At 57.4% G+C, this 11,900-nt stretch overlaps 1 protein-coding gene across 1 annotated transcript; it reads right to left on the bottom strand.

Moving 5' to 3' along the window:
* Positions 1 to 2,303: 2,303 nt before the first annotated feature.
* On the bottom strand, positions 2,304 to 4,010 carry HMX2 (H6 family homeobox 2). The gene is made up of 2 exons (XM_063101489.1): positions 3,743 to 4,010; positions 2,304 to 2,857 (listed from the first exon to the last, which is right to left on the bottom strand). The coding sequence occupies exons 1-2, from the start codon at positions 4,008 to 4,010 to the stop codon at positions 2,304 to 2,306; spliced, it is 822 nt and encodes a 273-aa protein (XP_062957559.1).
* Positions 4,011 to 11,900: the final 7,890 nt, after the last annotated feature.

Raw genomic sequence — 11,900 nt, 5'->3', positions numbered from 1 at the left:
TAGAGGAAACCACTTCCTATAAAAGAAGTAAGCCTAAGAAGGATATAGTGGCCCAATACTGTTAAAACCATCAACTCCTGTAAAAACCGTAATCCATTGAAATGCAGGCAAAAGTGATATGGATGGAATATTCCTATACAAGCAACTACTTGGAAGCAATTTGTTTTTGTTTTTGTTTTGTTTTGTTTTTCTGCGTGGAATATTCGAATAGCAACGTTAGAGGAAACGAATTTAAGGGAGGTCATCTGGAGCAAGAGAACTTCATTGAAATATACAATAAATCAGAAGAAAACAGATCCAGCGTCACTTTTGTTTTCTCTCTGACAAGCCAATATTTAGCATAGTTTCTCAGCACGTTCTAGGCCCCAGTAAACATTTACTGATGTGAATTCAGCTGAAATGAAATAAACGCACTTGAACCAACCTAACATCAGCAGATGTGTTCTTGGGTGACACCCTTCTGACGTCTCCTTAGAATAGACAGTGTTTTTTATGAAATCTAATGTGTGAAGGAAAATATGATTTGAAAATAGACAATATCACATCGAATCTTTTTGGCCAGTCATTTTATACAGAATACTGCGAGTCACATAAACGCTTACAGATATTCTGAATATTTTCACAAAATGCAGATAATGTCAATACCTCTCGGCTCAGAGACAAGCCTCTCACGCGGATGTTTCCCTACTGGAGCATGAGATCGGACCCCAGCTCCTTTGCACCGGCTCAGCGGGGCCAGGGGAAGGCGGCAGGGGGACCGAGGAACTCGCCCCACGTGGTGCCGAACCACCAGCCTCCCCCAAGCTCATGCTTCCTTTTCCGACGTTTCACAGGGAACAGGTGGCTGCTACCTACCAGGAGCGGGAGTCTGCGATTTGCACGACACTCGCGTGGCTCTTGTCTACGTGCACCGCCCTTCCGGCCCGGGCGCGGCAGCAGATGCCGCGGCGCGGAAGACCGTGGGCGCCCCCGCCGCGCGTCCCAGTCGCATACAGAGCGAGAGGCCGCGTGTGAGCCCGTGATCCAGCCATTTAGCCAGGCACAATGCAAACCAGGAACAATAACAAAAGAGTGTGGGGAAGCGCTTTCCCCTCCGGTGCTTTCGCCTGGTCTCGAGCCTTGGATCCCTCCTGGGCCGAAGTGTGGCCTTTCGGTCCCCAGTTCTCGCTCTGCGCGCGGGGCGCGCAACTGTGCCACCCGCTGGGGGACTGTGCACAGCTACAAACCGGTCGCGCCAGGCTCTGGGCGAGCAAAGCAGGCGCTTTACCAGTTACAGGCAGCACCGCGGCCTGCCCTACGCCCTCGGAGAAGAGGCACGCGACACAGGATGGGCCACGTCGCCGCGTGCCCTGCTGGGGCCAAGCCCGAGAAGAATCCAGTGCTGGGAAAGGGCTGCTCGGGCCCTGGTCCGGCTCGTTCCGGGAAACAGCCGTTTCAGCAGCGAGGCCTGCCTCCCCGCCTTTGTCGTTCTCGGCACGGGGCTCCGGAGCTGGACTCCAGCCGGGGTGCGCCCCAGATCACGGCAAGATTATGGGTAGGGGGACAGGGGACGGAAGGGCTCGCGTCCAGCCACGTGTCGCTAGGACGGCGCCAAGGTCCCTGACCCAGTCCCCACCCTCCACGCGGTGCGAGCCAGACCTTTGTACACACAGATGCTTGCAAGCCCTTGCACGGAGAAGCGAGAAAACCTGCTGCGAGTTACCGTTCTGGGCAATCAGTCCCACCAAAGTTAGTAACGATGTTTAAAATGTTTTATTTTTTTCTTTAAAAATATTTACAGTTTTGAACTCTTTCCCCTTTTCGCCCCTACCCATCCTCTGGATGAGGGAAACGAAAAGAGGTGATTAGGTAACAGTCCAAAGCCCCCGGGGTCTGGCTAGGCTGAGCGTGCGTGCATGTACATACATATACAGGTGTACACGTGGGGGAAGGAGTGTACCTGGTTTTGTTGGTGTTTTGTCTGATTTTTTCCTACCAACCAAAGCTGATCTGGCCCAAACTTTTTTTCCTACCGCCACCCGAGATCATTCCCCCCCGAAATGGCTTTCAAAGCCAATTGGTTTGGTTTGGTTTGGGTAGAAAGCAGGCGATCTGGCTTGAGGAATGCAGATAAATACCCGAAACAATCAAAACAAAAAGTAGGGCAGAGGCCATAAATAAGAGATAATGAATACACATGGTGTATTTCTTCATATTTCTGGAAACACGCCGCCTCGCTCCGGAGCGCTGTGAAAGGTGCAGCCCGCGCCCGGCTCTGCGGACGGCTGCGGGCGGCCCGGGGCAGCGCGGGGCCGGCGGGCCGGTCAGTAGTCGAGCTTGTTGTAGAGGTTGTAGAGAGGTAAGGCCGAGAGGTTGCCGCCCGGGTAGTAGAGCGGCGCGGGGAAGGCGAGGGAGCGCGGCACTGGCACCCGCAGCAGCGAGCTGTCCCGGAACACCAGCGGCATGCCCACCAGAGTCTGCGCCGACGCGTGCGCCAGGTTGGCCGCCTCCAGCTCGGCTGAGAGCTGCCGCTTCCACTTGTTGCGGCGGTTCTGGAACCAAGTCTTGACCTGGGTCTCGGTGAGCTGCAGGCTGGAGGCAAGGCAGGCGCGCTCCGAGCTGCTCAGGTAGCGCTTCATGTCGAAGGTGGACTCGAGCTGGTACACCTGGCTGCGCGAGAACACCGTGCGCGTCTTCTTCTTGGCCGCGCCCGCCTGCCGCTCGGCGCCGCTGTCCCGTGGCCGCTCCGGCCCCGGCGAGGGCGAACCCACGGGCAAGAGCCTCTCTTTTTCTTCCTTAAAGTCCGGGTGCGAAGGAGAGATGAAAGGTGTGCGCTCCGAGCCCGCCGGCCCCGTGCCTCCGCTGCCCTTGGGGGTACCTGAGGAGCGAGAACAGACAGGAAGGCCATGGAGTTGGGGGGCCTCGGAGACCCCAGCTCTTCCCGGGACTAGGGAGTTAGCAGGTGCCTGCAGCCTTGGTCCCATCTTACCAACCCCCTCTTCTTCGCCCTCTCGCTGGCACCCAAAGCCCAGCACCCCGGCCTTTTAAAAGCAACAGAAGGACCCAGCTACTCCGAGTCTGGGGTCTCTGTGTTCCCATCTTTATGAAAGGACAGGTGGAAAGAGGGAGAGGAGGCCTGGAGGAGGAATATTAGCATCACCTTAAAAGGTGATTTTGCCTTGTAATATCTGAGCTGGAAGAGTTCCTCGAGCTTTGTAGGGTGGCATCATTTTACAGGCCGTTTGTTGGGAAATCACGCTAAGGACTAACGCGGGGCTCCCCTTCGTCAGATGTTGTAAAGAGGAACCGTCTCTGAAATGCACCGTTGTCAGTCATCGTGGAGTGCTAATCATTCCAAGGAGGAGAAACAGACAGAAAGGAAGAGAAAGAGACAGAGAGGAAAAGACGCAGAAAGATTGCGATAGAGACAGACCGCCCAGACCCGTCTTGCAGACCTCATGTCCCGGGAAAAAAAGTATCCGATCTGCAAAGGGCTTGAGGACAGAGCCAGGTGTCTGCCGGCCGGGTGCCCGGTTCGCTGTGGTCCACTCTCCCTCCAACCCGACCTTCCCCAAGGTACCAGAGCAGCGCGGGGTCTGTGTTCCCCACCTCCTCCCGAGCGCCCGCCCGGCTCCCTTCGGCCCGGACCCCTGGCGACCGCAGCTGTGGCCGGAGGGGGCCCGGAGGGGGAGTCCTGGCTGGGTGCGCAGCCGCCCTCCCCTCGCGCTCGCTCTCTGCCAGACTGGCGACTTGGGGTCCTTACCCAGGCAGGGAAAAGGGACGGGGGGGTGGTGCTTGGGGCCCGGCTCCTTGGAGCCGTGCGGGTCTGGGCAAAAGCAGGCGGGCGCCTTCCAGCCGTCGTCCGGCTCCTCCTCCTCCGAGGACACAGACAGGCTGCGCTTCCTGGCCGGCCAGCCGGCGGGCTCCCGCGGTGCCTCCGAGGGGCCCCCTCCCAGGATGGACTGGATGGTGAAGCTGGAGACGCCACCGGCCGCCGGACACCCCTTGCACGCATCTTCCTTGCTGCCCATCCTGGGTTCATAAGAAACCGGAGGAAACCAAGAACTCCCTTTAGAGACGATCTGGGTGGAAGGTGCTGCAGGCAGGAAGGCAGGCAGGGGGGAGGGGTGGGGAGGGAAGCCGCGGGGAGGGAATCCAGGGGGAGGGGGCGGCGAGACTGGCCGGGCGTCCTTTCCGCGCTAGGGACACGCGGGCGCGGGACGGCTGAGCAGGGGTCCCTGCCCGTCTGGCTCTGGGTGCGCCCGCCCAGCCCCGGTGCGAATGCCCCTTCCTCACCCTCCAGCTCTCCCGGTCTCGGTCTGCGAGGAGGCGGTGCGGCCTCATTTGCATAGAGGTTACCCGAATGCGACCAATCGCAGCGCCGCCGAGCAGCCCCGGAAAATTTCAAAAAGCCACCTCACTGCACTCAGCGCCGTGCGCCCCCTGAGTGCGCCGAGAGCCGAAGGGCATCCGCTGTGTCTAACCAGCGGCCGCCGGGGCCGAAAGCAGCGGAGATTCCAGCCCGGGTTCCTGGCTGTGCAGCGACTCTGACCCCTCGGTCCCGGCCCTCTCCAGGAGCAGGGGCAGCGCGCGGCTCCGAGCTGGACTGGCCCGACGCCTCCGCAGGCGACGGGTCCTCGCGCCTCCGAGGGGCTCCGACAGGCTGCTCCACCAACCCTGCCCCAGCACTGCACTCTTTCCAGTCCCCGCTGACAGAGCTGCCGCTCGGGGACTACGGCGCCCCGCATGGGGGTGGGGTGGGTTCGGAGCAATGTGTACCCGGACTGACGCTCTTCTCCTGAGCGTGGCTGGAGCCCCAGGAGCAGACAACTTCTGCCCTTGCTGCCCTTCCTTGCCTGCACATCCCACACCTGTCACCGGCCCAACGGAACTACATGATCTTGGGGGGAGAAGGGAAGGCCTAGAATTCGAGTTGAGATCCCGGTTCAAGTCTCAGCACCACCTTTATACACTCTGTGAACTTGGGCAAGTTCGGTCCCCGTCAAAGCCCTTCTGCACTCATAGGGGAAATGAACTTCTCATGAGCATTTCTCCCTTCTCCTGTTTTGAGCATCACCTCGGGTAGGGATGGAAAAGCACCTGAAGGCCTAGAAATACTAGGAGCGCGTAGGAGGTACCCTGTAAATCTGTGCTGAATAGCCCGCGCTCTTTTGCCATCGGTGAATCTCGGTTTGTTGGTAAATAGTGGAGGTCTCAGAACTGGTGCAGAAATAGAAGGGCTTTAGCTCCTGAGAAGAGAGGAGATGGTGACAGGACATGATTTTAGCATTGGGCAGAGTCAATCCAAATCTCGGCTGGGTGACCTTGGGCAGGTTGATTAGACTTTCCGTGCTTCGGTTTCCTCGTTTCTCAAATTGGGGGAAGAATGACAACCTCAGGGAGCTTGTTGTGAGGTCAGAGTGCCCAGCACCGAGCCGGGCACGCGGGGGAGCTCAGTAAACCGCGGTTCCCTCCCTCGTTCTCGGGGCCCCCTTCTGAGTTCTGGCTCGCACCCCTTTCATTCCTAGATCAGCTGTTCCCTGATCTAGAATCAGCCCTGCGCAGGCAGAACGGTTTGCGGCCACAGTCGTCTACACAGCTTCATGCAAACTGACAAGAGGCAAGACTCAAGGTGCTCAGGAGCTCAAACCCTCGGGCTGCGGCCTCAGGACCCGCAGGCCAAGAGATCCCAGGAGCCCTGTCTCTAGGGTGCCCCTCAGTGCAGCCAAGGGTGGGGAGAGACTCTGGAATCAGCCCGCAAATGTCCAGACGCGGCACCGTGACGGTGCATTTCCTTCCTCGCCCGCCCTGCGCCGGGGTTATTGAGTAAAGCGCTTATAATATCATTAGCCGCAGTGAGTTACCGACTGCGGCCCTGCCGGTGGCAGAACTCTCCCTACTTAACTCCTCCAAGGGCTCGTTAATGGGCTAATTGATTAGGAGTCGGCAGCGCAGCCGGGGCAGGGACGGGCGCGGGGGCGGGGGCAGGGGCTGTGCGCCGCGGCCCGGGAGGCCGGCGAGGGGCAGGTGCCGGCCTCCGTCACCGCATTAACCTCTTCAGGGCTCGGCGGCGGGGTCGAGACACATTACAAATGGTCAGCTTTAATCATGGTGTCAGCTCATTAACCCGGAAGGACCCGACACTGAAATACAATTCGTGCGTCCTCCTCTGCGCCGCCGCGGCGCAGACTCCCGGGCCACGTAGCAGCGGGTCCTGCGCGCTCCCGCGCAATTGGGGGGTAAAGCGGGGACACTGGAAAGGAGACGTCCTACTCTCTCGCTAACTCGCGGCCTCCCGGCCTCTCGCAAGCACCCTGAACTGGGTGCCGTCTCCGGGGCCAGGGCCAAGGCAGCCCCGGGGAAACTGGCCAGCCAAGTCCTGGAGCGGAGGCAGCCACCCCGCTGGGGGAGAAAGCCGAGGCAGGTGGCCGGGGAAGCGGGAGCTGATTGATCCTTTCTGAGTTAGTACATATCTGGTGCCGGGAACAAGCTGGGAGCTCCCCGTCATTCTTCACTGTAATCCTCACAGCAAACACGTGATGCAGGTCTTTCCCCCAAAGTACAGGCGGGGAAACTGAGGTTCAGGGGAAGAGGACTAGCTCGGGCAGAGAAAGCCAGACTCATGCTCAGGGTTGTACCAGTCCCTGGGAGGGAACAGAGGAGAAGAGTAGGCATCGGCCCTGAGCTTGGGGAATGGCTGCGGGGAAGACTGTAAGGACCCCCATCTTTGGACGGCGGGGGCGAATGGAAGGAGTTGATTTTTGTCATGGCAGGGACCGTCTGGGGCGGAGGCCAGATCTCTGAGGTGGGCCTGGGAGAAGCAGTGAGAGAGACCAGGGAGCAGACCCGGGGAGCCTGGCTTGAGGACTCCGAGGAAATGGTGAAGCCTTGCGACCCCCCCCCCCGTTCTCCTCCCCCCAGGGCCACTTTGGGAAGTCAAAAGGAGCCTTCTGGCCTCGTTTTCCGCCTGCCGGGTCCCCCTACTGGCATTGAGGGTCTGATCTACACAGAGGTGCTTCCTCCGTCCCCACACCCCGCTCGTCTTCAGAGGCTCACGCATTAAAGCGCGTGCACGCACTTGCATAAACACTGGCGCACCCACACACATGGATTCAGCAAACGTTCACTGAGTTCCCACGAGTGTGCCCAATACACACACACTTTCCTCTCCTCCAGCCGTCCCCTCCCCCAGCATGGGCACAGTAAGGTCCTGGCGAAGACCCTGCACACTCCAGGCTCTGCAGCCTGATAGACGGCAGCTCGCCTGGGCTCCCCTAGACTGGTCACCTGTGGGGGCTCCCGCCCCTCGAGCGTCCATAGCAGTCACACCTCAGGGGACAGGAGGGCCAAGCCATGACCTTCCCCCCCACCCCTTTCTGGCATCCGGGAATCCCTAAAACTTCAACGAGAGCGCAGAGGCCCAGACGCCCTCTTCTGGGCCCAGAGCAGCTGCAAAACTCTCTCCCAGGAACCCTCACCTCTAGAAGCCACCGTGCACAGACACCCGGTCTTTCTGCCCTCAAGTGTGGCCATCCGTCAACTCAGTGTCACCCCCACATCCCACCCACCCTCCTAGTCTCAGGAGAGACCCGCCCCTCCCTTCTCCACTGAGTTGGATACCCACACCCTGGAGGGTCGACTGTCCGCATCTTGGGATCCCGGACCTCTCTCACTCTTCTAGGAATTAGGCATAACCGAGGAATGATAAACTTTCCGAGACTGAAAGAACGTTTAAAGTTTAGATCCCGAGATTATGCCTCTGCTCAATATTAAAGAGGCCCAGAGCAAACTTGCCGAGGAGCCTAATAAAAATTGATCCTCTCTGCTCCGCGGCAGCTGGGAAATAGGCTGGCTGAGCCGGGTAATAGTGGAAGAAGGCTCCCTCCGAAATGACAGATGAAGTCATAAACAAGTTTGATCTTGGAATCAAGCTTCGATAAATATTAAACACAGTCTGCACCCCCCCTTACGCCAGTGGATTATGATATATGGCGCGTCCAAACTTTAAAATAAGGAAATACCAGAGAAAATGATCTCAATAAATTTTCTAAGTATAAACGTTGATTATGTTTCGATTTTCATTCAAGGGCCTCTGCTGTTCGTTCTTTGGTGCAAATGACATCTCGCAATAGGCTTTTGGGGAAAAGGGCTCCCTATTTGAAAAAGAGAACCCCAGAGGTGTACAATTTATGTAATCTGCGACTGGAAAATGAATTGTGTAATTTATTGGAAAACAGAAAGTCATGAAGATTGGATCAGCATAGCCGAGTCCTGACACCCCCCCTCCCACATCCATCAAGTTCCAATTAACAGCCTAACCAGAGAGCTTTAATGGGTTTCCAATCTAGTGGCCTGATAGACTCATCAATTCCTCTGGGAGAAATTAAGAAAATCGACCGCCCCTTGGCGACGCAGTGTCATTCCTTTCTGCAACTATATGTCAAATTAAAAACACAATTAAAATTTAAACTGTTTCAATCAAAGGGTGCCCTGCAACCTATGTTTCACTTAATAGAACTTTGATGAAAATCTGATGCGTGCACTCCATCACCAAGGGGGGTAAGGGGGGCGACGGAGTGCAGGAGAGAAGGGGATTCTTTATATTTCTTTAAGACATTAGCGCTCGGGTGAGGCACACCAGGTGACACCACCTCGACGCTCCTGCCTCAGTGGTGGGCACAGCGCGTTCTCTTTTGTGTTTGGCTCGCTCGCTCGCTCTACACCTCTGCCCTAGCTCCTTTTCCTCTACGTCCACCGCAACCCGAAGGGATCCTTTTGGCGACCCAGACTTCGGTCAGTTTCGTCCTGGACACCCATCGCCTGCAGCAGCAGCCAAGGAAGGAATCTCACCGAGTGCAGCCAGTGTACCAGTGCGCACCTCCCGGGAACTATTTGAGGAGGCACGCTGCAGCCTCCAGCTCTCCTTTGCCTCTGGTCTCCGACGCTGGAATGAAGCTCTACGGGGTCCAGGGGGAGGAAGGGATGGGGAGGAATCCTAGGAGTTTAAATGGGCCCCAGTGAAGACTAGGACTGTGCTGCCGTCCGGGACCCAATTCCCCACCCCAGCCTCTGCTCCTCTCCCCATAAATCTTCAGGGTACTTGTGCAGGAGGACACTGCCAGGAGACAGGTTCAGGTAGCCCAAATCTCAACCCAAGTTCCTGGTCCGAGGCACCTGGCAGTGCTCAAAAGTACACCGGGCCTAGTTATCTTCGACGCCCTTTCCTCTCTTCCGCCCCCCACCCCCACCACAACTGTTTGCAGGTCAAAAGGTCAACACCATCTGCCCTGTACACCGAGACTCGCTTGCTTGCAAACACAAGCCTGCACGCTTCCAGACGCCTACCTCCAGGCGCAAGGGATCGCTCGCACCTGAAAGCTAGGGAGGGCCTGCAGGCAAGGCGGGGAGGCGGGCAGCCGAGTGGGTGGGAAGCCGAGAGGAGGAGTCGCGTGGATGGCTCCTGCGGGGGCCACGTGTACATGCCGGGGCGGGCGTTGCTCCCTGGGTCTGACAAACTGCGCTTTGCACCTAACCGGGAATTTCAGTGAGGCTCGTGGTTCTTGCACCCTGACCCCGTCGCAAGTAGCTAAGTAGAGCGGTGTTTTCCTAGACGCTTTGCGGAGTCCAAGTTTGGGGCGCTAAAGGAAGATGCCCCCCTGATTGGGTCACTGGGCGGCAGACATGAAAGACCCGGGGAGGTGGGGCAAAACGGAGTCTTCCAGGCGGGCTGGGCCTCACCCAGCAAATGCTCGGGCCCCATAGGGGCTCCCAAGGGGAGTCCAGGCGCACCGCGCGCGCAGAGGGGAGGAAACAGGAGCGCGTGGCCCTAGCCCCGGCGGCCCAGCATCACGAGGCCTCACCAAAGCGCTTGAAGGCTCCTCTGGGCCCCCACGGCTCCTACTGCCACCCCCATCTCCCCGGCTCTGGCCGGCCCAGCGTGCAGCCGCAGAAGAGAAAGCAAATTCCACCGATCTCTTTGCCTGCTCCTGCTCCGCCACTCTACCTCCAGCCTCTCAGGCAAGGAGAGGCGCGCTCTGGCGTCCTCACGGTGTGGCCTCCTCCGGCTTTGGCGCGCTTGGAGCCTGCCGAGGGGGCGTCCCGGCTCAGAATGAACACGCAGTGGCGGGGGGGCAGTTCATATCTGTTTTACTCTTGTTTGATGTACACATACCCGCTCTATTTACTACCAAATAAAAGAAATACATCTGTGTTGCCAACAGAAACAGTTCGCGCGCTGGCTCAGCCATCTCCCGGGACCCGGCGGCGCTCGGAGGCTCTTGGAGCCACAGAGCACGGCGCCCTGGGGACCCCGGCTCCGAGTAAAGTCCCGGCCCATAGGAGTGTGAGGGTCTGCGGTGGGGTAGGGGCGGACTCCGCTAGTTTGTCCCATGTGGCTTTTGAGAAGGAAGGGTGAGGCATCCCTGCCCGAACGATGTTAAGGCTCGTGCAGCAGAGGTGGGAGTGCCACTTTGCTCCCCGACCATTTCTACCCCAGGATTCGCCACAGCTTGCCTTAGCATGGGGCCATCGGAGAAAGCTAGCTGCCCAGGGTGGCCTCAAACAAGGTGTGACCTTAGCGAGATCACGTTAATGCTAAACACATATGTGGGTGGGTGTGCTAGGAGCCCGTAGATAGGGTGGTTGTTAGGGGGTCTAAAGTGCATTATGTGTGTGGTGTTTGTGTCAACCGTGAGCGTATCGTGTGTGTTGTTTGCACATGTGTCTGTTTGGGTAATGCAGAAAGGATTTCACCGTGGAGCCTGAAGTCATTTGCATTAACTTGAAGACTAACTGGGGTGCAGATCAGGAAGGATCTAAAGCAAGGGTGGGAAGAGAGAAGGTTGGATTCCACAATCTGACGGAGGGGGTGAACGGACAGTCAGGAGCAGACAGTTCAGTGTCCTAGGGTAGGGGACACGGGATGCCCTGGCTTGCCCGACGGAATGTCCAGGAAGAATTTCGCGGAGGCACCTTCACTCCCCACAAAAGGCCTCTTTCGGTGAGTGGTTCCAGCAGCTCCTGGAAATCTTTGCAGAGGCAGCAGGGTGGGAGAGTTCTGGGTGGGGAAAGAAGGTGATCAATTGCTTTCTTGGCCTCTCCTGACCCGGAGGCCTCAGAAAGCCTTGCAATCTAACCTAGGATGCTTGGTGCGCGAGCGGCTTCCGTGCTCCAGGCTCCCGCACCCTGGCTCGACTCCTCTTGCACCAGGAGAAATACCACGACCCAGACCCGACAGGAGGGAAGCAGACGTTTCCTGCCTGGGCGGGCTTCTAGGCTCACACAGCTGCCAGTCCCCAGGCTGCGCCGGCGCCACCCCCTTCCCCCCAGGGCGCGCACCTTGCTCGCGCAGGGAGCTGCTGGCTCAGTGTAGCGGGGCTCCCCAACAGGGAAGGGGAGGCCGCAGAAAGCAGGACAAAGGATAAACTGTGCTTATGGAGAACCAGTTATTTCTCGACTTTGTAAAGACTGGATCAGTCAAGAACCGTTTTCTAGAATCCGCACACAAATAAAGAAGTATTTTCTTGGCGTTTGATAACATCGTGTTCTGACTGTAAAATCTAAGGACGTGTTTGCTATTGCAACATTATTTTTAATGAGCTGTTATTGGCCTCTCCTGCAGTTAGTATTGCCAACAGTAAAAGGCATCACTATGTTTGCAGGTAACACAAGGAACAACATATTTTGACCCCGAATTTCTGTTTATTTTTCATTTATGACACATGCCTCATTTTTATTCCAAACCAGAGGGAAATAAAGGGAGATCTATCTTCACTGGGGTCCAGGCTAAAATTTCGCCATAAATACGCATGCCGGTTTATTTGGGGGCAGTTTTTCATCAACAGAAAACAATACCCGACGTTTTAGCCACAGTAGAATCAATTCTGTCGATTGAATTTGAGGAGCCTGGCAAAGCGCTGGGA

This window comes from Cynocephalus volans, chromosome 7 (genome assembly GCF_027409185.1).
Source record: "Cynocephalus volans isolate mCynVol1 chromosome 7, mCynVol1.pri, whole genome shotgun sequence".
In the NCBI taxonomy this organism is placed as follows: domain Eukaryota; kingdom Metazoa; phylum Chordata; class Mammalia; order Dermoptera; family Cynocephalidae; genus Cynocephalus; species Cynocephalus volans.
The sequence above is the reverse complement of the archived record's forward strand: the minus strand, read 5'-3'. Positions and strand labels throughout refer to the sequence as shown.

Bases quoted from the DNA above. Each gene is read 5' to 3' on its own strand.
- HMX2 (XM_063101489.1), bottom strand. From the start codon at position 4,010: ATGGGCAGCAAGGAAGATGCGTGCAAGGGGTGTCCGGCGGCCGGTGGC. The intron at 2,858-3,742 runs GTAAGGACCCCA...CTCGCTCCTCAG, and splicing joins CGTCCCTTTTCCCTGCCTGG to GTACCCCCAAGGGCAGCGGA.